The sequence below is a fragment of the Branchiostoma belcheri genome, unplaced genomic scaffold (assembly GCF_001625305.1).
Source record: "Branchiostoma belcheri isolate BF01 breed outbred unplaced genomic scaffold, Haploidv18h27 scaffold4, whole genome shotgun sequence".
Taxonomy (NCBI): Eukaryota; Metazoa; Chordata; class Leptocardii; order Amphioxiformes; family Branchiostomatidae; genus Branchiostoma; species Branchiostoma belcheri.
In genome coordinates this window covers 2,720,095-2,741,835 of record NW_017804020.1, presented here as the reverse complement: position 1 = coordinate 2,741,835, position 21,741 = coordinate 2,720,095, and the positions used below count along the sequence as shown (strand labels likewise).

The 21,741-nt window shown below is 37.7% G+C and overlaps 1 protein-coding gene across 1 annotated transcript in view; it reads left to right on the top strand.

Annotated features, from left to right (window-relative positions):
- Positions 1-21,741, top strand: part of LOC109477080 (voltage-dependent calcium channel subunit alpha-2/delta-2-like) — a 91,359-nt gene that overhangs the window by 61,032 nt on the left and 8,586 nt on the right. Inside the window, exons 5-21 of the mRNA XM_019778125.1 lie at positions 1,554-1,613; positions 2,044-2,179; positions 2,585-2,716; positions 4,454-4,511; positions 5,648-5,698; positions 6,750-6,849; positions 7,058-7,126; positions 8,256-8,345; positions 8,791-8,907; positions 12,487-12,540; positions 16,471-16,542; positions 16,886-16,957; positions 17,391-17,452; positions 19,635-19,702; positions 20,548-20,596; positions 20,911-21,005; positions 21,569-21,662. Of these exons, the coding sequence (XP_019633684.1) occupies positions 1,554-1,613; positions 2,044-2,179; positions 2,585-2,716; positions 4,454-4,511; positions 5,648-5,698; positions 6,750-6,849; positions 7,058-7,126; positions 8,256-8,345; positions 8,791-8,907; positions 12,487-12,540; positions 16,471-16,542; positions 16,886-16,957; positions 17,391-17,452; positions 19,635-19,702; positions 20,548-20,596; positions 20,911-21,005; positions 21,569-21,662 (1,379 nt within the window). The remainder of the gene's footprint in view (positions 1-1,553; positions 1,614-2,043; positions 2,180-2,584; positions 2,717-4,453; positions 4,512-5,647; positions 5,699-6,749; positions 6,850-7,057; positions 7,127-8,255; positions 8,346-8,790; positions 8,908-12,486; positions 12,541-16,470; positions 16,543-16,885; positions 16,958-17,390; positions 17,453-19,634; positions 19,703-20,547; positions 20,597-20,910; positions 21,006-21,568; positions 21,663-21,741) is intronic.

Here is a 21,741-nt window from a genome sequence, read left to right as displayed (position 1 = left end):
GGAATACGATGCTCATTAAACCGTGTTACTGGCTGTGCAGTCCTGTTGATAGAGATGGACCCAGGGGTCAACACAGGTCCCTAGCCAGGACTACATAGTTACTACTCCTGTCCTTTATCACCCATTTATTTCTCTTAACAGGTGCTACTTCCATCTGAGTATGTTCCACCGTAATCCTCTTTATTAGCTTTTTATTTCGTTTTTTTAAATAATTCAAGGGAAGGGGAGGTGTACTAGCTTTATTTATCACCTCTTTTATGACATTCCTGGCTCCAGTACGCACCTTTTGTGGATTTATGAAATATTAAATGCCGTAAAAGTGGCACCTTGTATATGTGGAATTAAGTTTCCCCATATAAACAGCTGTTGAAGTCAGCCCGGGATCGTAACCCGGGTCTTTCTTCATTCTGCTGAGCCATAAAAGCCCTGTGATGGTACAAAAGTTTCAGGCCTGCTCCTATAGAGGGTTTTCAAACTTTTTTTACTAATGCTGCTTTAGAAGGAAATGAATTTTATCCCATCATAACAGTTATATCTTGTTTGAACTCTACATCTCTTAATAAAGATATATTATGTATTGCTGTCAATTAGGGTAACAGCTGCTGTATATGTATTTATCCTATGATAATCTGCAAAGAAATTGACCAGTCTGATAATACAACAGTTGGTGTGATAAGATTTTTCAGAACAGCCAATTTCAATTTAAGTACATTTGATGGAAAAAGGCACAATTTGACAGGAAAGTCCCACCCTCATATTTGTGGTACAAAAAAACAGGTATATAGTATATACATGTACATGTAGTTGGCTGGAGGCCATGACTGTCTTGAATACTAAAGTTAGAAGATTGTAAATCGGTTCTAATGGTTCATATCAAGTTACAGTTCTCTTGCTTGTGCCAGATTTCTCACAGCAGAGGCGTTATGCATTGGTGTAAAATTTGATGTGTCTGTTCCCATTTCACCCAAGAGTCGTATCAAAATTGTAGTATGGCACTTAGTCTGGCTTCTTCGTGTCAACTGAGTCCTACGGTCTTTACGTTTCAATCACCATAAACTTCTGTGCACTTACAGGTACAGCCTGTAAAAGAGTTATGATGATAATTAATAATTTCGATAACTTTCTCCTTCCTAATGGCTAGCTTAGGATTTGATGACATTGCTTTCTTTACAGCATAGTCAGTGCAGAAAGTATTCAAATGCATATAGATATGAAACTCCTTTGCTGAAACTTTATGTACTATGTATGAAAGGATGCTTGAGGTACTTTTGTAATAAAAGATACATGTACATATAGCTGGGATCCTCTTTGCATTGTGATAGACTGTTACTAGTATTAGCATTGATAACATTGTCCTTTCCCGTAAACATTTGCTTAAGCATCAGCTCCAGTATTAGCAAACTAATGCACTTTACACGACTTTCCCCACTGTGTATATAGTATAGTGTCTGGTGAAGTGATACTGTGTCCAAACACTGATGAGGCAGTATGCCAATGTGCGGAGATTTGCACATTTGTCACTAAGAATCATACATTTTTTTCTGTTTCTACAGACTATAGTGAAAGCAGCAGAAGACTTGGCCCTAAATTACACCTATGACCCCGACCTGGCGGTAAGAGACCACAGACTTTTCTACAATACTGTACAGTCTTTTTTCAAATGAAGTCATCCTTTTCTTACAAGCCACCCTTTTAACATATGTTAATAAGGAAGATATGATCTATAACAATCTTGGATGTATAGGTTTCTTGATTTTAGAATCATTGAACTTTTTGTGACTTTTGGTTTATAATTGTGACATATACACCAGCATCCTTGCTGCAGGAAGTAGTTTACGATCCCCAGATAAGATTCAATTTCAAATCACCGCCGGTGTAATGTAACGACATCAAACATCAAAAAACGCTCATGACCAGTATCCTCTTTCTGTGAGCAAGATAAATGCCCCTACCCTGTCCCTTGGGGAGACCAGTCCATGATAACTAATAGAGTTATCCAGTAAATACAGCATGGTGATCCTGCTTTTTCTCCCCCCACGGCAGATAGAGGATGTCCACTGGTATGATGCCAAAAATCTACAAGACGGAGACCCAATCCTGACGTATGATCCACAGTTCAGGAAGCCTATCAACCGTACCTACAGTGCCATCCATCTGCCCACAGATATCTGGAAGGGAGGTATGGATTTTTATTATCTTACAGATCATTTAGTCTTAAAAGTACATTGTGTCCTGACAATTTCAATAGAATGATACATTCTTCAAGGGCTTGTAGGTTTTCCCTATACTTCCTTTCAAAAGTCCAATAAAGTCTTGTATTAAAAAATTTGGTTGATGATGATGATAGATTATGTAGACTATACCTAACTGTATCTTTAAGTCATCAGGATAGTCTGAGTTCTTTTTACTTTTGATAAAATTTTGACATACAGTTATCTGATTTATTTTTGGATGTAATGGCATTGGAAGTAAAGTGATAAAGGGAGCTTGCCATGGGAATGTTGAAAAACATTTAAATGGCAAATTTATTGCTGATGTTCCTCCTAATTGTATTCTGATTAAAACACTTTCTTATCTTGTTCAGATCCCAAGATTGCCAACGAGCTGAAATGGTCAGACAAGCTGGATGAAGTCTTCTATGCCAACACAGTAGAGGACCCAGGCCTGCTGTGGCAGTACTTTGGCAGCAGCAAAGGACCCTTCAGAAACTACCCAGGTACAATCATCAACATGCTGACTAACATTATACTGATAGCAACCAAAACATGTGGATGGATAGGCATTTTCTTCAAAAAATCTTCTGATATCCTGTTGGGTATGTTTTGGACTTGATGTTGCATGGTACGTGTATAGTTGTTGCAGTTGTTGAAATGATATCCTTAAAGGCATCCAATGCCATTCCAGAGTGCTGAAACTGCATTTTCAAAGTCAATTTTTAAGCAAAATATGTGCCGAGCAACTATTTCTTATGTTTACGGGACCTCTCCTTGGTGCTGAAACTATGGCTGGAATAACATTTGGGCTTTCCAAGAGTTTAAACACATCCAATGCTATTTCAGGGCAACAAAACTTTATTTTTTTGGTCATTCTTTCAATGTAGTAAGTTGAATTAATCTTATCCCATAGCATACTCAGACATCTGTGAGCAAAAATGCTATATCGCTAAAGGAAAATGGTTGCTTCTTTTGAATAATAGGCTGGTTCTAGCTATTTATGGGCGGTGTCCCAAAAATAAAGAGATACCTCACATAGCTTGTTTTGGTGCTAAGACATGGCATTAAATGTCAATATCAGACAGATTTCATCATCCAGAATATTTTTGGTTTTACCTTCCTGAAATTACATTGGATGCCTTCAAGGAAGCATAGTTTGTTTGGTTGCTATAAGATTACAAAGAAGAAACCATTACAGTAGAGACACAGAGAAAGACAAATTGAAGTTTCATGTCTTGTTGCTTCCACGAGTGAGTGGAATAAAAAAGTGGTAAACCCAGTTGACAGGATTTGAAAAATCAGTTTCTATTTTAAACGATGCCCAACTCAAACAGAACAAAGACACCAGACAGTGACTCACAAAAGTGGGTGACAGAATTAATGATGGGTCTTTTTAAAAGCTTTTGTGAGCTGTCCCAAAGGGTAGAACTTCCCTAATGCACAATTTCTTAGAGACTGAGACAGTCCCAATAGCGCAGCTTAAGATGCGACTGAGGAAGACACTGTGTATCGCGGGAGGAGCAATTAAAGTTAAATGATTTATTTCTGACATTTTCATGCCGCAGACAGAAGATTTCACTTTATTTATTGGAATACCTGAGTGGGAACCAAATACAAGGTAGAAATTGCTTCATCAGTCATTTTGGCAATCAAGACAAATCTGGAGTCTGTGGCATGGGAAATGTCAGATACACACAGTGATATCAGGATCCACTGGGTACCACTTGTCAGTGAGTACATCATGCAAAAACGTCAGGATAGAAGAATCTGCATTCTTGTCAGGCAAAACAGGCAAGATGACTGGAGTCATGTAAGGGCATTGCCACTTCCCAATAAGCACTTAATGTCTGACTGTGCATCTCTATATGGGCAGTGTGGGAGTTGTAGTCAACTCTGGAGGGTTGATGATTAAAAGGATACAGTAAATTTAATTTTCCATGCTATGGCCCATATTTCCCAGCCTGTAAGGTTCTTGCCAATGGTTGTGCAAATTGTATCTTAACTTTGACATCTTAACTTCAGTCTAGGGAAGTGAAGAATTGTTCAGCATTGTCTGTGTGTCTGTCTTTGTTTCTGTAATGCAGTTTCTGTAGGTTCCACCCGAAGGTGCTTACCATCTAAGGGATGAAGTCTGCTGTCTCTGTTTGCATTCTTGCATAGTCAACTCCACTGCAAGGAAAGTTTTTTGTTCAGAATGACTATTAGCATTCGTACTTATTCTTCTGTTGTATGTTATGTAGCATTCCAGTGGGAGAGTCCAGGGACAGTAGACCTGTTTGATGTCAGGAGAAGGCCGTGGTGAGTTGGGACATTTTCTATCATAACAGAAATAGGAATAACATATGAAAATGGGAAAGACAACATTTGCAGAGCAAATGTATAATGTTAACCTTCCAGTCAGGATCTAGCCAAACAAATGACTGCGCTGTTTATTCTTACCCAAGCACATGTATTGTGACCAGCCCCTCTAAGTCTCTGTCCTGCCACTTGCTACATAATGTAATCCAACACCACAGGATGTCTGCTACATCAAGTTACCAGCTGTCTGGTCCAGGTCATTGACCTTATTTGTTTGGAATGGAAGAAGAAGAAGAAACAGCAAACCAATGTGTTTCCTTCTGTGGAGGCAAACAATTAAATATTAAGTAAATACATGTACTATTGGAAATTTCTTTGTAGGGAAAGTCAAACCAACAGCCTAGTTCTCTTTCCTGGATGATGCACAAAGTCCTTGAGTCTTCTCCATTCACGAATTGTTCGTTCAATCAAGTTACGCATTCCTAAATGCATCAAATTTTGCTTTTAATCTTCTTTGTGCTGACAAAATGGCATTTTGCAGACTCACTATTCTCTTCACAGATAATAAAGCCTCAGAATCGCAAATCAAATTGGGTTGGTCCCTGGGTTACTGTGGAGTCTTTTATCCTTATGTTTGTGTAACCTTGAAATGGAACCCTTCCTTTGATGTAGCTGATTTAATGGAAAGGAATCAATTTGTGTGATAAAGACAGCTCCTGATTGGATCATACCTCACAAAAAGGGGTCATCTGACTGGGTTAATCTGCAAGACCTTTTTCATACGTGTAATCTTGACATATATTGAAGAACTTTTCCACTTAGATGAAAAGCAGTCAGATTTTATGATTGATATGTGGTGCCAGGAAATTGATTTTATGACACGTGTTACGACATACTGTCAGTAATACCTTCCCCTTGCGCCATGTGCAAGTGAAACAAATGGATTTTTAATCTATTTTGTAGCCCTGAGTGGCATAAACTAGGCCATGATCAACATGAATTTCATAGGTCTACAAAATAGGAGAGCGTAACAGAATGTAAATGAATTCCAGTGCTTAAATGTACTTTATGAAGCAAACAAAATGATATACAATGTGTCCTAAATCTTTTAATTTTTGTTTTCCCCCAAATGACAGGTACATTCAAGGTGCCAGCTCTGCAAAAGATATGATGATCCTAATTGACAAGTGAGTATGACCATAGTCAGGCTAGCATACTGGTATCTAGTTAGTATGATATTCAACCTACATGTACAAGGCTCAAGTTAGATACAATATGCATGGTACTAGGCAGAAATTTACAAGAAGATTATGGAGTAAAGTATGAGTTTTGGGCACTCATCAGTTTAACAAAAGTAGCTGTAACACATGATTTCCTTGCACAATCATGGTATAAAAACAGCCCTTCTTGTCAATGGGCACATACAATCATATCTGAACACTAAAATCAAAGATGTATATTGACTTCCCAGTTTGTATTGGTTCATTCAGCTTTGAATGGTCGACCTCTTGTGACAGTATGTGCCCTGAGATCGCATTACACCAGAGATAGATCAATGCAACATGGAAGATATAGTCACGGTTTTGTACCGGTCTTTTGATGTTAGCCGCCTCTTTTGCCTGTTACAAGCCAGTTTATGATGCTGAAGCATAAATGCGTAAAGAACATGTCAAAACAGCCTGGTTTGATGATGACATTGTATGGTGAGATGGACACATTTGAAGTACAATCTCAAAGTCTAGTTGAGCAAGTTTTGCTTGTCTGTAATGATTTCATCTCTATTGAGCAGACTAAGATTAAGATTTCAACTGATTTATGTAAAACATACTCTAATATTTCTGTGAATAGTTTTATCAGATTGGTATGTCACTGAATAAAAAGACCCTTGAATGCAAACCAGCCAAAGTTTTGATGACCATCTGTCACCTTCCTCAGGGCAATTCTGACTGGCTCACATTGCACGGCATAGGAGTTGTTCCCAAATGCAAAATATTGTTAATAACTTACCTTGTACACATACAGTAATGGATTGGTATCTGCAATGCAGCCCCAAATGTACAGGAGTGCAATGTGAGCCAGTCAGAATTGCCCTGAAGAAGGTAACAGGCAGTCACCAAAACATCAGCTGAATAAAACGCTTGGTTGTGTAAAATGAGTATTTTTTTTATTAGTATATATATACATTGTGTATATTACTCAATGTTTGTATGGCATTGTTTGCTGTTTTCTGTTGTGCAGTAGTGGCAGTGTTCATGGCCTGACACTCACACTCATCAAGAGGTCCGTACAGGAACTACTCAAGACACTGGGGGAAAATGACTTTGTCAACATGGCATGGGTTAGTATCAACACATTTAAACACACATCCACAATGATTTCTCTTGTTAAGCAAAATATATCATGTTTAAACTCTTTTCCTCAAGGTTGTAATCTAATACAACTTCATTGGAATATTCTTTTGTATACAAGTGTTCTTTAATGATCATACAATGATGCTTCTTCTTTTTGTGCATCAGCTCATTGATACCCATTTGTATTCCCACCAGTTCAATACCGAGGCACATTATGTCAGCTGCTTTGACACCTTTGTCCAGGCCAATGTGCGCAACAAAAAGGTATGTGCATAATTTACTTAAAGCCTGTTTTGTTGTGTAATTTACTTAAAGCCCATCTAGATCTGGAAATAAGAATTTAAGTTGGACAGAAACTAAGTGAAAAGTGTTACCAGTAGTCAACATTTTCCACTTTGATTGTAATTTTGGCGACTATTCTGCATGATATACTACTTTAGTATGCAAAATACCATCTAAAACAGTTACTGTATCTGCTGTACTTTTATTTCAGTGAGGCTGACTGTTGTATGACCTATTGTGAAATGTTCCTGAGGTATTCTTGTAAAGTTTGGCAAAAGTTTTTTTTTTTAATAAGTACGTCCAATAATTTTTTTCAGCCAGAAATCATACCATGCAGTCTTAGCAACTCAGTTGACGCATACAAACTATCATTTTGAAAAAACCTGTTCAGCATATCTGTATGCTCTATTACACCTTTTATTTGCATTCTCTCATTCTATGCTTTCTGTTCTTTCTTGTTTCCATAATGCTTCCTCCTGACAATTTTCCTAGATCTTCATTGATGGTTTAAAACTGATTCAAGCCACTGATCGACATAATTGGAGTGCTGGCCTTGAATTTGGTTTCAAACAATTCCAAAAAGTATGCAACTTTTTTTTTTCTTTTCTTTCATCTGTGATTGATTCTTGTCTATCTAACTTGATGTATAACAGGAAATATATATCCTTTGTTAAAATTCTTAACAGTTTTCCAAAATTGTCCAATTCTAACAAACCTCATTCTAACCCTCATTATTAACAATTGTAGAATTATCAACAACAGTTACCCAGAGCAAAACAAATGTCTTCTCCTAGGTCCACAGCATTGAGACCTTCCAGGGATTTGGTTTACCTTTTATTGCCCACGATCATGATAATGATCATTCTGACATACTCATTTTCACCTGAGCTAAGTGAAGAAAGCCTTTCCCAAGAGCACAAGGTTGGCAACTTGGCAGGACTGGAACCCAGGACCTCTTGGGATTTCAACTAAGAACTTTCAGATTCTGAGTCAACAACCTATTTACCACAAGACCATCTTGCTCCTCATGTATTACAGGAGAAGACATTTTGTTTGTTGTGGTCCTCCATGCATGTGTGTCCTGCATGTTGTGTGTTTGTTTGTCCTGAAGGTTCTGGAAGTTGCTGTGTTGGAGATCGGGGATGGAAACATGTCTGACTTTGGAAAGGGCTTGGAGTTTGCATTCCGAGCTTTTGATGATGTAAGTCTTGCCTTGTGCATGTCTATTGATATGGTGCTGATCACTTTGCAAGTGTCGTGAGTGTAACAATAATCAGCTCTAACAGCAGATATGTGTGTGTTCATGTGTCAAGTGAAATGCTGACTGTCACAGTTATGAAGACCTGCTCTCAGATTCTGTACAGTAACAGTATCCCAGTGTTCTAGCCAGCGTCTGTCTTTCCATCATTTGACAGAATATTGCTGCTTACAATGTAGATGATATTGTACACATTTCCCCTTTTAACATTAGATAAAACAACATATTGTGAGGCAATGACAATTGATCTAGAGCAATAAGATATAAAGTCTAATTACAGTGGTATTAGGTGTTTAGTAATTCTCTCATATATGCCATTATAATAACAGTTACAGCACTGTTTGTATATGTTTCAGTTGGAATTAATATTCTATGATCCTGCTTCTAGTTCAATACAAACTCCACTAGCCAGGGTGCGAGGTGTAACAAGATCATCATGCTTTTCACTGATGGTGGCACAGAGAGGCCTGTGGAGGTGTTTGAGAAGTATAACAAGGACAGAGATGTGAGTTTTGAGTCAAGCAAATGGTAACATGTAAAAATCAGGAAAAACGATTGTGTAATCCTGTATTTATTTTGTAAAAGGAGTTTTCTTTGACAAGTCTACATGAGGTTATGGTGTGCTGAAGTTACAACTTCTCTAAGCAATGATACCCTTGTTTGGTAAATATTCACATAACAGTATAACTATTTCTTTCTAACATGGTGAGAAACATGTTTGAATCCCTTTTGCTACAGATCAGAATATTCACCTATGCAGTTGGGCCACCTGCTTACTCAACCAGTGCACTTAAGTGGATGGCATGTGAAAATAAAGGTTTGTAATTAAAAACTGCACATCCGTCAGATGTGCAGGTGCGCCCTCGAACATCCTTTGTATGAAGTGCAGCTTTCTAAAATATCATGTCTTGCTGCTGTTGACATGGCATGCCTTTGGCATGGAATTCAGTGGGTAAAACAGTTCTCCAAATGCTATATTGAATTTTGCTGATATTTATGATAATGCTACTTTCTCCGGTAAGTTTGCTGGTAACATTACATGTAATAGTCACATTTGTTAATGGCATGTCTATACTGTATGTGCTACATGCTCTGTTTGCTATTTTTAGTTTGAGGAATGACACTACAGCTTGCTGAAAATCAGGCATGGCAGTGAACCCCATATTAAAACAATTTTGCTGCTTTTTTGCACTAATAAACTTAAATTCCATGATTCCTGTTTAATATCAGAAGTTTAAATTTGCCATGAGACTTTTTTAAAATTAATTTTGCACGAATTTGAAGAGATGATTTTGTAACATTAGCTTGTCCCAGGGAAAGATACATCTTTTACAGTACAGAACAAGATTGGCACATATCTTTACCTAATAATTGAGAAAACCCATTAAGTGTTGATTGGAAATCGATCAGCAAATGTTCATGTACCAGAAATCATGACTGAAACCTTCTTTACTGTGTTAGACTCTGTCAAATACCTCAGTCTCAGAAAGGTATCAGACTATTGTTGATTTACAAAATTTATGAAATAATAGTTTTACAACCTAACTTTGCCCTGGGACAGGACCACATAAAGAAAATTAACCACTGCTCTACTGTGCCCATTTCTGTATGACCAAAGCTGATCCTTCTGCCATGTACGCTGTAGGTTATTATGTAGACATTCCAGCTGTCGGAGCCATCAGACAGAAAACTCAGGTGAGCTGGCCGGCTGACTTCTCCACACCCCCACGCTCTCCTACTTCTCTCCCCACTCTCCTCTAAGCTGTCTCTCCTTCTGTCTCACCAATTAGGTTATTTCTTAGAGATTCCAGCAGTGGGGGCCATAAGACAGCAGACACAGGTGAGGGGAGCTAAGGCAGGCGGAGGGGACAGCTTCTTGTTTCTCAGGGACCTGTCAATCATTATCAAGGCTCAGTCTCCACTTCCATCCATTTGCAGGGCTTAAAATACTTTTTTTTTGCATACTTGCATTAGTGCAGGTAACATTGAAAATTACCTGCACCAGACAAATTTTACTTCCAAGTTGCATATATGTGTAAGGAGAGGAAAAAATATTATTCTTGTAAAATTTCTGACAGAACTAAACAAAAAGTTCTTCAACCATAGCACACCATTCTTCAATGCTCCTTTGTGATCAACTTTTTGTACCCCTGGTCACAACAAGAAAAATGGAGTGTGGAGAAACAAATGTGTGTTTTCCTAGTGCCTTGTCAGGGCAGGACGAGTTCTAGGTGGAGATATTGTAGGCTTTGATGAAAAATTCCACTAGTAACTCAATAGTTGGTGGATGGGTTATTATGACGTTGTGACCCCCAGTGTACCACGTTTATTGCATTATGTAGCTTTGCAATAGCTGGCATTTTGTAGGAGCAATACCAATATGTAGCAATGCTACAATGCAACATCAGTGTTCAGCTTAGAATTCGACATGTACATCTGATGTACGATTTTCAACTCTCACAATTTCATTTTTATCCTTGAGTTTCATTTTCGTGTTTAAAGGTGTAGGTTAAGCATTGTTGTTCCTCATATCCCTCTCATTTTCATATTTCTTGCTTTTCCACTTCCCTATCACTTACTTTTCCTTCCCCTTTCCATTTTGTAACCCTCCCCATTATTTGTACTGCTGTAGCACCTCTGCCCCCTATGCCACCAGGTAATATAACAAGTGATGCAGGCTGTCACCTTCCAGGGGGGGTTCTCACCAGGTGAAACTTGGGGGGGGGGGGGGGGGCTGGGAGAAAATTGTCAACTTTATAACCTCTGAAATGCCATTTCCTTCATTTTGAGAGCCAAATTTTGTTAAGACTTAATTTTATCTCCAGAAGTTCCAGCTCTTCTTTCAAGCCAAAAGTTATTATTTCTGAATCTAAATCAGGTTTCATTACCACAGAACTGATAGAAAAGGGTAAAAACAACACAAAATCGCTCCCATTATGCTGGCTGAAAAACAGTATAAGGGGGCAAAATCACATTTTAGGGACCCCCTAAGGCTCATCTGCACTGGTGAGAACCCTGCCTTCATGTGATTGATGCACGATATACAATGTACATCACACATATGCCTGCTGCCTGCCTCCTGTTGATTATGTTTCGTAACGATGATTGTTAGTTATAGGATTGAAAATTAAGATTTGCTTAAACATTTTTATCAATTGCCATCAGCACTAGCTTTCATAATTGGGTGGCCTGAAATGATATAAAAAATAATGACAAAGTTGTGTGACAATAAAACATAGATGAAGCATAATTTGATGGATCTAATTTTTTATACACTGTAACTGCCAGTTAAAGTGACTAAAAACTGTAACTGGCAATTGTCAACTATGGCTATATGATTATTATTTGTTTTCTTTACATCCCAGTACCTTAAAGCATCAGATCCTTTAATCTAAGTTAGTTATAAAGTTACCCTACATCTTCCATATGATAAATTTTCATAGGATGCTTTTCTAACTTTTCTCTGTTTGTAGGACTATGTGGCAGTGCTGAGTAGACCCATGGTGTTATCTGGGGAAAAACAGTTCATGTGGGACAAACATCTACCTGGATGCTATGGTCAGACATTCATTTGATAGTGTTGACAAGTGTTGTGCATACATGTATATAAAATTTCCGTAACTCCGATCTGCTTGCAGTAGAAATCCCAATCAGAGACTTTAATCATGATACTGTTAATGTGTTAAAGTCCTTTTACAAATCCTCAATTTCAAGTTGATTGATCTAAAGTGACATAAATCAAGATTCAAATGTTCTGACTGTCTTTTAAGTAAAATTTACAGACCTCATGGCAACAAAATGCCTCACTGGACCATTTACTGTACCCATAATAAAATGTAATCAAGTTGTATCTTATTAATACATTTTATGGGGTACATAACCATACTGACAATAACTTGTTGATCTCTAGTGAGAGATTGTAGGTACTATAGTTATCTGTTATATTACATTTGCAGATTTGATATTCAGTTATTGATAAAGTTGTCAACTTTGTAGTCTTCTTTATAGGAATGTGTCATTTGTAAGATACTTGTAAGCAGTCTAATTCCAGTACTTGTTAAACTTCTTGATATTCCAATTCTAGGGCATGGGCATGATGACAACCATCACTCTTCCCGTCTACAACAAGTCAGAAGGAGTGAGTAGATAACTTCATTTTTTTTCTCTAAAAAAAGCCAGATAGTTAAAAATAGATACATTAGAAACATAAAATCATAGTCATATTCTTGCCACTGGTTCTCAAAATAGATAGACGTCAGTACTGAAGATTTTGTAAAATGAGACTTGTATTGTCTTCTCATATAAGTCCATGTCTGGTTTTAGATACTTGAACAAAACATCTAGTACATCTACAAAATACCTGTTAATATAGTGCTAAGCCTTGCACTGTCCTTTTACACAATGATTGGTACAACTAAAAGTCTATTGAATTAAAAGTCCAGTAATTATTTATAACTAAAGGCTTTTCTGTATTATGGAGGGAAAGAAAAGTGCTTGAAATGAGAGGTGTATTTTCATTGTTTCATTTTCAACAGCCGAAAACTAGCAGACATAACTGTAGTACATGATCTAAACTGTGCATGTTAAATAGTGTTGGCTGTTCCTTATTTCCTCTTCCATGAAGCAAACAGTGAGTTATGGAAATTCTTATTCCGTAAGTAGCTTGGTGGTAGATGTTGTGTTAGACAGCTGGCCTTGTCACTGTGGTAAGGTCTCTGGTCTGTGGCTGACTGTATGTATCTGTGACCTGATGGGAAGTGTACTGTGTGCCTTTCTGAGATGTGATGCAGTGATGTGGTGGCTGTACTGCGCTTGCAGCAATGTCAAATAACTCTAGGATAATCATTTCTTAACTTCAGTCATATTCTTTCAATGCCAGATTGTATTGTTAAATGTATATCTAATAACTGTTGTCTTACAGTCAATTACTTAAATTTCCACCTGATTGATGTTGCAGGACTTAGTTGTAAGTTAAAAGAAAATATATGCATAGAGAAAAATTAAAGATCTAAATGTTGTTAAGGATCAAGTGTAGGAAACCAACTTGTCACATGCAGCTCAGAAGTTAGCTAGCATTGTAATGTAACTAGCTCTCTGGAAACTAAGATGTACCAGTATATCATACTTTGATGAATTTTTTTCCCAGTCTCACTTTCTTGCAAAATCTTTTTTCCAACGGCAGGAGCATTATCTGAATTTTTAACAATCCCTAACAGTAGGATATTACTTGTAATGATCAGGTGGTGAACATCATTTACAAAATGTAATATTTATAGAGAGATTAAAGTCTAACTTAATGTCGACATTTAAATTGACACAATCATATAGATATTTCTTATCATATGTTTAATTCACAGTAATCACAGTTTATAAGTACTTAATTGTAATTACGGTATATCAGTATATTATCAGAAGATTAGAAAGTTGCCAATGTCTTCCATAGATCATTATCACATAAAATGCTATCAGTGTCATTTGCATTGGTTGTATCAAATGCAACATTATTTCTCAAACATTCAAAGATTCATAGATAGGGTATCTGTGAAATGTGTTTGGGAGAAAAGCAGTTAACAGTTTCATAAACTTTGTATTCAGTTTGTTACCAGGAATAAACATTTCTAGCATTGCAAGTAGCTTAAGATGCCATCATGCTTACAACTTAGTACACAATGTAATCATTATGGTGCTGTAGTTAAACACTTGCTTGTAATTTTTTATCAAACGTGTTTGTCTTGATGTGCGTGTCAGAGCCAGGAGATTCTAGGAGTCATGGGCACGGACATCACACTGGCACAGATCACTAAATTCAACCCCAACAGGGAGGTAAACACACTCCTACTTATCTAGTAGCATTATGGTAGGTCTCTTTTGTTTTAAAGACATCCAATGCAATTTTTGAAGAGCATATACATTGTAGATGTTACAGTAAGATATAGTATTGAAGAGTTCACATTTGTGAGTATAATATCTTGGAAAGCCCCGACGTTATTCCACCCATAGTTTCAGCACCAAGGAGAGGTCCCTTGAACAAAGCAAATAGTTGCTTGGCACATATAACTCAGACAAACAGATAAAATGAATGCAAGCTTGAGGATTTCTAAGTACTTTGTGCTCTACTGAAGTACATGGCTTTAAAGGTTTCCTATTTGACACAGACTTGGTTGAAATCAGTAATGTACATATTAATATTTTTGATATCACAGGATGCTGATGACTTTCTGTTTTGCAGGTTGGTCCCACTGGGTATACTTTTGCCATCAACCCTAATGGTTACATACTCTTCCACCCCAGTCTCAAAAGCCAGGTGAGGATACATGCCTATCACTGATAGCTTTACTTTACGGTACTGGACTTTACCGTTATATAGAAGGCAAGAGATCTAACAAAATCAATGTTCTGTCCAAAACTAACAACATTTAATTGTAGATTAACAAAGGAACAGAGGTACCTTGTTTGATATCCTTACAATGTTTCATTTTTGTATAACTTATGTTGCATTTTGTTCAGTATGCAAATAGTAGAATAGTTTTTTTTGTTGCCCCAAGTTTTCATAACTCATCAGTTGCAGTTCATTTTTGTTGTTACAGGAGCAAACTTATACGTCGGTGAGTCTCCAACAGTGTTGTCCACGTTGACTATTTAGTTTTAAGAGCTGTTGCTCCATTCCACAAATTCCCACATTTCATAGCTGTAACAGGTTTGTGCATTTTATCCCATCAAAGCAGTAAATTAAAATGCTTTTTTGCATGTCTGCAGCAATCATATTTCGTACATGCAACACTTTCATGTCATCAGCATATCTTTATATTGCTTTTATGTTCCATCTAAATGCATACTGCTTTGCATGCTTTACACTTTTGACTTCATTTTCAGTTTACTGAGAAAGCGTTGCTTGAGTATAGGGTGAGTCTGCCTGGACCATGCTATGATGGTGATCTAACCAAATCAGCCGCTAATAACACTTATTAATTGATTCTACTTGATTTCTACAGGAATAACACAGATCAACTAACACTATGATATATTTAAATGTTTGTTGTTGCTATTGATGTGATGTGATGATTCTGATATCTACATGTACTGATTTTGTTATAGATTAGACCTCCATGTTAACTTATTGCACCAGTGATGTTGCTGTGAAGTTGCTGTGACGTTGTGATGTAAACCACCAACAACTAACACCTCACTGATTTCAACTGATTTCTAAATGATAATAAATAGTAACCTTAATATCACAACTAAGTAACACTTGTGAGTGTTTAACTAATTATGTTTGATGTTTACATATTTGTTTTTGGAAGAAACTTTAATTCCTTAAATTGACAATCACTGTATGTTTGCCTTGTGTGTCTATGTTTGCAGTCTAATATTTCACTATACTACAATATATTATATATAATAAAAGAACTGTATTTGGGAAAGGCCTTGTGTGATTAAGATATTTTCAGGTTGTGGCCACTGTGTATGTGTGTCTGTGTGTGTTTGTGTGTGTGTACATTGTATGGTGTATGTATGCATGTATTGTTGGTGTGTGGTGTGGACAGGTTGCCCTTTTCCACATCTTGTCTTAGACAAGCCAATGCAATGAAAGTCAGCTGGCATTTTGTCCTTCTGCACCATCCTTTCAGATAGAATGCTAACTAATTAAATGTTTATATGTTAATGTGAGGTAAAAGAATCAGTCTGTTGGACTGACGGACACCAGAAAGGGAACAGTCGTTGTTATCACGATTAGGTATTTTTGTCACCCGGGCTGATTTTTTAACTCCCAGTTTTAAAAAATCTGGGGCTCATTTTTCAACCTAAGCATAAAACAGCACCTGTCAGACCAGATGAAGGAGGAAGGAGAGGTTTTGACATCTTTTCCTTGACACAAACGTTGTGCACTTTGCCAACATTTTTCCCCATAGACTGAGATTTTTATGGAAGGAATATTGATCATTAAATGGATCCCAGAAGGTTTCTCTTTTGCAACAGACAACAACAAAGGTTTGCTGCTAAAACCCCCATGTAGTTGCACAAATTATGTATCAAAAACTTTACAGTTTATACATTCTTTTTTCTACAGCTGGGTTACTTGTCGGAGCCACCTAATGTTGATTTCCTTGAGGTGGAACCAGACAACCCCAGTAAGGAAGATGTGAGTATGACAGAATAAGTTCTTGTGCACCTGGACTACTATCTCTTCACATCTTAAGTCATTAAAAGCACCCAAAGCAATTTCAGGGGGACTAAACTGGATTTTCAGAGTCCATTTTCTGGTTATTTTTTTTATGTAGTAAGTTGAATTGATACTATAGCATACTGATATCTGTTAGGCAAAAATGTGATGTTACTGATGGGAAATGGTGGCTTCTTTTGTATTATAGGCTGGTTCTAGCTATTTATTTGTGGTACAAAAAAACTACTTTTGTGGCTGCTGCAAATGCTTTAAATATGAAATAATAAAGAAAATGCAATTAATTAATTCTGTATATCTTCAGGTGAGAAAAAACATGATTGATCGAATGTCGGGAGCGGTGACTATTGAGACTTTTGTCAGGTCACAAGATGAGGTGAGACATTTTGTATTTATTATCCAGCAGGTTAGTTATTATCTATCAGCCATCTTTTATAGGTCAGTAGTGTTAGCAGACACAACCATTATGTATTATACATCCTAACGACAATTTCAGCACCAAGGACAGGACACTTGTACATTGCAACTTTACCAAATACAGTGCAATTTCATGAAATACAGAGCAATTTTACCACATACTGTGCAATTTTACCATTCTTAGTGCATTTTTACCAAATATAGTGCAATTTTACCAAAGTAGAGAACAATCCATTGTAGGTACAATATCTGAGTCATTCTGACATACATTGTAAGTTGGTGTAATGCCAAAGAAAGTCTCAATCATTTGTATGTGTAAGTTCATTTTCTATGTTTCAGTCAGAACATTTTTATGCATGACATAATTGTATTAACTTTGTGTTTGTTTGCAGAGATACGTGGACCTTGTGAACAGGACATACATCTATGGTCCCATGAACAGCACCATATTCAGGTAGGCAGTCCGTACTTGCCTTGAACTAAATGCATGGGTGAACTCCAGCTAACTCCTGGTAATTTCTCCCCCAGTACCTCTGCAGCAGCATTTGTGTGTTGTCCAGGATGTGTGCAGGCACAGACCCCGGCAGTGTTCCCTGTGCATGGCTGCAACCGGCTGGTGTAGGCAACCCGTGTGTCGTCAGTGGAAGTGTTGTACATGTGTGCCCTGTAATGACTTCTTCCCTTTAGGCCCCAATTTCTCTGTCAGAACAGGCCCCACTGTGTGTTGTCATCCTCCCTCTAAAACAGTGCTACCCTGTAGAGATGCTGCAACAGGCATCCCTATTCCTCAAAATTGTCAACTCTGTAACTTGCTGCATGACTCAGTTCCCTTAGAATTAGTTCCTTGCATGTTTGGCGTAATAAACTAAAAAAAAAAGAGAAGTGTCCGTGGTGCCCCTCCCCAATTGACGGTGAGCTAAAAGAATTGACTTGTATTTTGTTCTCACCTCTACCATGTTAAAATGCCATTAATTTGCAATGAACATCAACGGCAAAGAGGGATATGTAGGTATGTACACAAGTCATTAGACTTTAACCTGCTCTCAGAGCTGAGGCTATTTCAGGAGGAACCAGGATAAGATGTCATTTATAAAGTCACAGTCTCCCCAGAGTTTTCTCAGCATACATGACTAAGGCTCCTCCTGAAATAGCCTCTCATATCCCAAAGCAAACAACAAAGGCATTCATTGTTTGCTGTTCCACAATCCAAGCTCTGATCCCAAAAGTAGTGGCATTATTATAAAGCCCAATTCTATCTCAGCCTAACAGTTTTTTTCACTTTGTTTTGGATTCTTGCCCTGATAGAACTTTATCCTTGCCAGACCATTGGTGTACAGACTTTGCTGCAGTGGTTTCTCCCTCTTAGATTTATCCTTGATTATGTTTGAATAAAGTACTAGGTTCTATTACCTGTTATGTCCTGTGTCCATCTCTATGTGTGATATTACTGAATGGATGTCTGTGCTCCCTTCCTTGTCCCACCTAAGAGTACATGATGAGTAAATCTAACCATGTCTGTCACCCTTACATGTAGTTACTAACAAGTTGAATGTGAATCGTACTTGCTATTAACTAACTCAGAGATAGCACCTGTCCATATATGTAATACATATAATTCTTATTGAACAAGCTCTGAACCTTGTTGATAGAAATGTTGATAACAAGAAGCATTTTTGGTCTAATCAGGCCAACTATGTATAAGACTTTTCTGATTGAGACTTCAATTCAAGTTACAAAATAAAACATACAAAAGAGAAGCTACAAATGTAGTTCTACTGGAATTCATAGCATTGTGGTTTATAAGTAAATGTACATCTGAATCTATTAACTTGAAATGATACTTAGGTACACAGTATTTGCTTGCATAGACTTAGTGTTTGTTGCAGTGTTACAAACTTACTTAAAGTACATGTACATACAGTAATTGTTCAAACTCATAGTAACTGGGGATTTGTTATATTTCTGAGACTTACAATACTTCAGACAACTGTATATGTTTATAATTGTGTTCATTGTATGTGTTTGTGCCTTTGCCAAATTGAGTATGGTTTCACTAGTCAACTGACTTTGGATAACCTGAGACCATTTTGTTAACTTAAGTTGCTTAGAAAATCCTGGTTCCTTATGGTAGACTTTTGTTCCCAAAGTTCATCCCATATACAATAAAAGGAAGAATTTTGTAAGACAGAAATTATCATGTTTCCTTGTATCTGCATGAAGGTATCTTACCAGCTGCTTTGCAAGGCTTGACAAATGAACATGCAATGCTTACATGGTAGAAGATATAATTTTGTTATAATTTGATTCTAACTATGATCAGTACATTCTGCCTATGTCGGATGTGCTCTTTTTATGATGGTGTCATTTAGGATGGCAGTATGCCTTGCCCTCGTACATGGTCTATTATACCATAAAAGGGCCATGCCTCCTATTTTATGGCAATAGGCCATTGCTGCCATGCTTTGATAATTTGACTGTGTACTCCATATGGAGTCCCAATGACCAATGCAAATAATGATGTTTCATTTTCCACCACTTCATGGATTAATAGTCAATGATTAGCCTTGTTACTTTATCAAACATATTTGGATTGAAAGCTGTGCATTAATGTTGACTTTATATTTCACTTTTTGCAGCCTTGGATTGGTGCTGCCAGAATACAGACAGAAGAGGATAGAAGTGGAGAACATTGACATACCAACAGGTACATACAGAGTTAACCTTTAGGAAAGCCTTTCTAAAGCCTCGGTCACAACCCACCGTACATGCTTTTTCTCCGTACGTTTTTTGGGAGGCTACGTCTGCTACGTTTTTTCTGAAAACGTGGGGAAGGAGTGGCGTCTACGCACGTCACTCGCACGGTTGGCAAAGTGTAAGAGTGTGGCCTGCACGCCAAGTCTGGTTGTAAGCGGTTGCGTGCATCGTACGTTGCGCAAGTGGTAAGTGAGCTGTACGTGCTTACAACGTACGATCTCTGTGCGATTGCAACTTTACCACAAGGAGGCTGTACTCACACGTTCTTCTTCCGCACGACATGTACGGGGCACGCGCGTCGCTCGTACTCGCATGCACGGGTGGTGAATCTGTAGACCGCACGTTTTGCAAGTTTTACATGCACTTACAAGTTCTACGGCGTGTCTGCGTACTCCCAAATCCGTAGGATTCGGTACGGAGGCGGTACTCACCACGCACGGATACCCTACGTTTTCCCACGTTTTTGCACGTAGACAGCATTCATAAGCACGTGCGGCAGGTTGTGACCGTAGCATAACTTATCGTTTGTCTCTCGGAGAAGAAAGGAGCATATTCACATTTTGGGATACAACTGTTTAGTTACACCATGTATACCAAGGCAGTTTAATCACAAGGTTTGGTTGCACTGAGAAGTATAAGATTGTGACACATGTTGTTTCATAAAGGCATAGAGGTGTGTATCATTCACAAATTTCAGCTGGTCTGTTGTGGTGTTAAAATCTCTGCTTGATATGCAGCAGTAGAATTCTGGTCTCCATGCATAAACTTCAGTACTGTTGGCTGTCTTTTATCCAGGTCGTGATTACTTACAAACACAGCGCTCTGCACTCTTCATTGCACCATGGTAAGTGTTAAAGACTTCACCTAATGCCCATACACACCGCACATCACAGTCTTCTAGTATATAACACCTCAGAAAAGTACTTGAAATTTTTCTTTATGTGTTTTTCTGGATGTTGCAGGATCCGGTGATCTTTGACTGTTGCAAGTTCAATGTAGAAATAATCTTCAACTATATACATTAAATTCTTTCCATTATTTCCCCATGTGTTGGAGAGCAACATCTTACACTAAACACTTGCACGATATTGTAGGTCCTAGAATGTAAATCTGAATGAAAGCAACTGAGATGCATACTAATGATTCTGATCTCTACAGGAATTTCTGTGATGATGTCCTGACAAATTCCAGCCATGCTGACTTCCTGCAGGACATCTTGGAAAAACTGAGCGGATTTGACTTCCCAGCTGAATGTTAGTAGTAGTAGTGGTGGTATCCAGGATTAGATTATACTGCTGCTGTTAGTTTGTGTAATATTATACATGTAGTTAATTGAATGGATTGGTTCCCCCATAGCAATGAATATCACTAAACCTTGCACAAATGGTGTGGTAACACACTCAATCGATGTCTCTATCTGGAACTTAATAAATTTTTTTTTCTTTTAAATGGAGGCATGCAAGCATGTCAGCAGAAAGTACTGTGCCTAGTATGCAAAACCTATTATACCTTGTGCATATTTGGAAGAACACCTGGTTTAACCGTTGCATTCACATATTTAAGGATGACATTCCATAGTTCAATTCTATACTTTTCAATTGAAAAGATATTGTCTGCAACAGGTAAATTTCTGGTGTAACATTTACCAAGCATTCGACAGAAACCGTGAAAAATCCACTGGCAGGTTTTATACAGGCACAGTACATTCTACCGACATGCTAAGCATGCATGGAGTGTAGTCTTGAAAACTGCTAACTAGAAGTCAATTTGGGATACTACAGTGCAGGTAATTAATTGCTGTGTCTTTTCTGCCCAGGTGATGAGCCCAGACTGAAGCACTTGCTCCTAGACACAGTTGTCACCGAAAGACTGGCAGAATTCTGGAATAACAAAGCTGTAGACTTCAAGAGGTAATAACAAGGGAGGAACAGCTATTCTCATGTGACACTTTCAAGAAGAGAATCATCATTTGATACGTTGGATTTAATA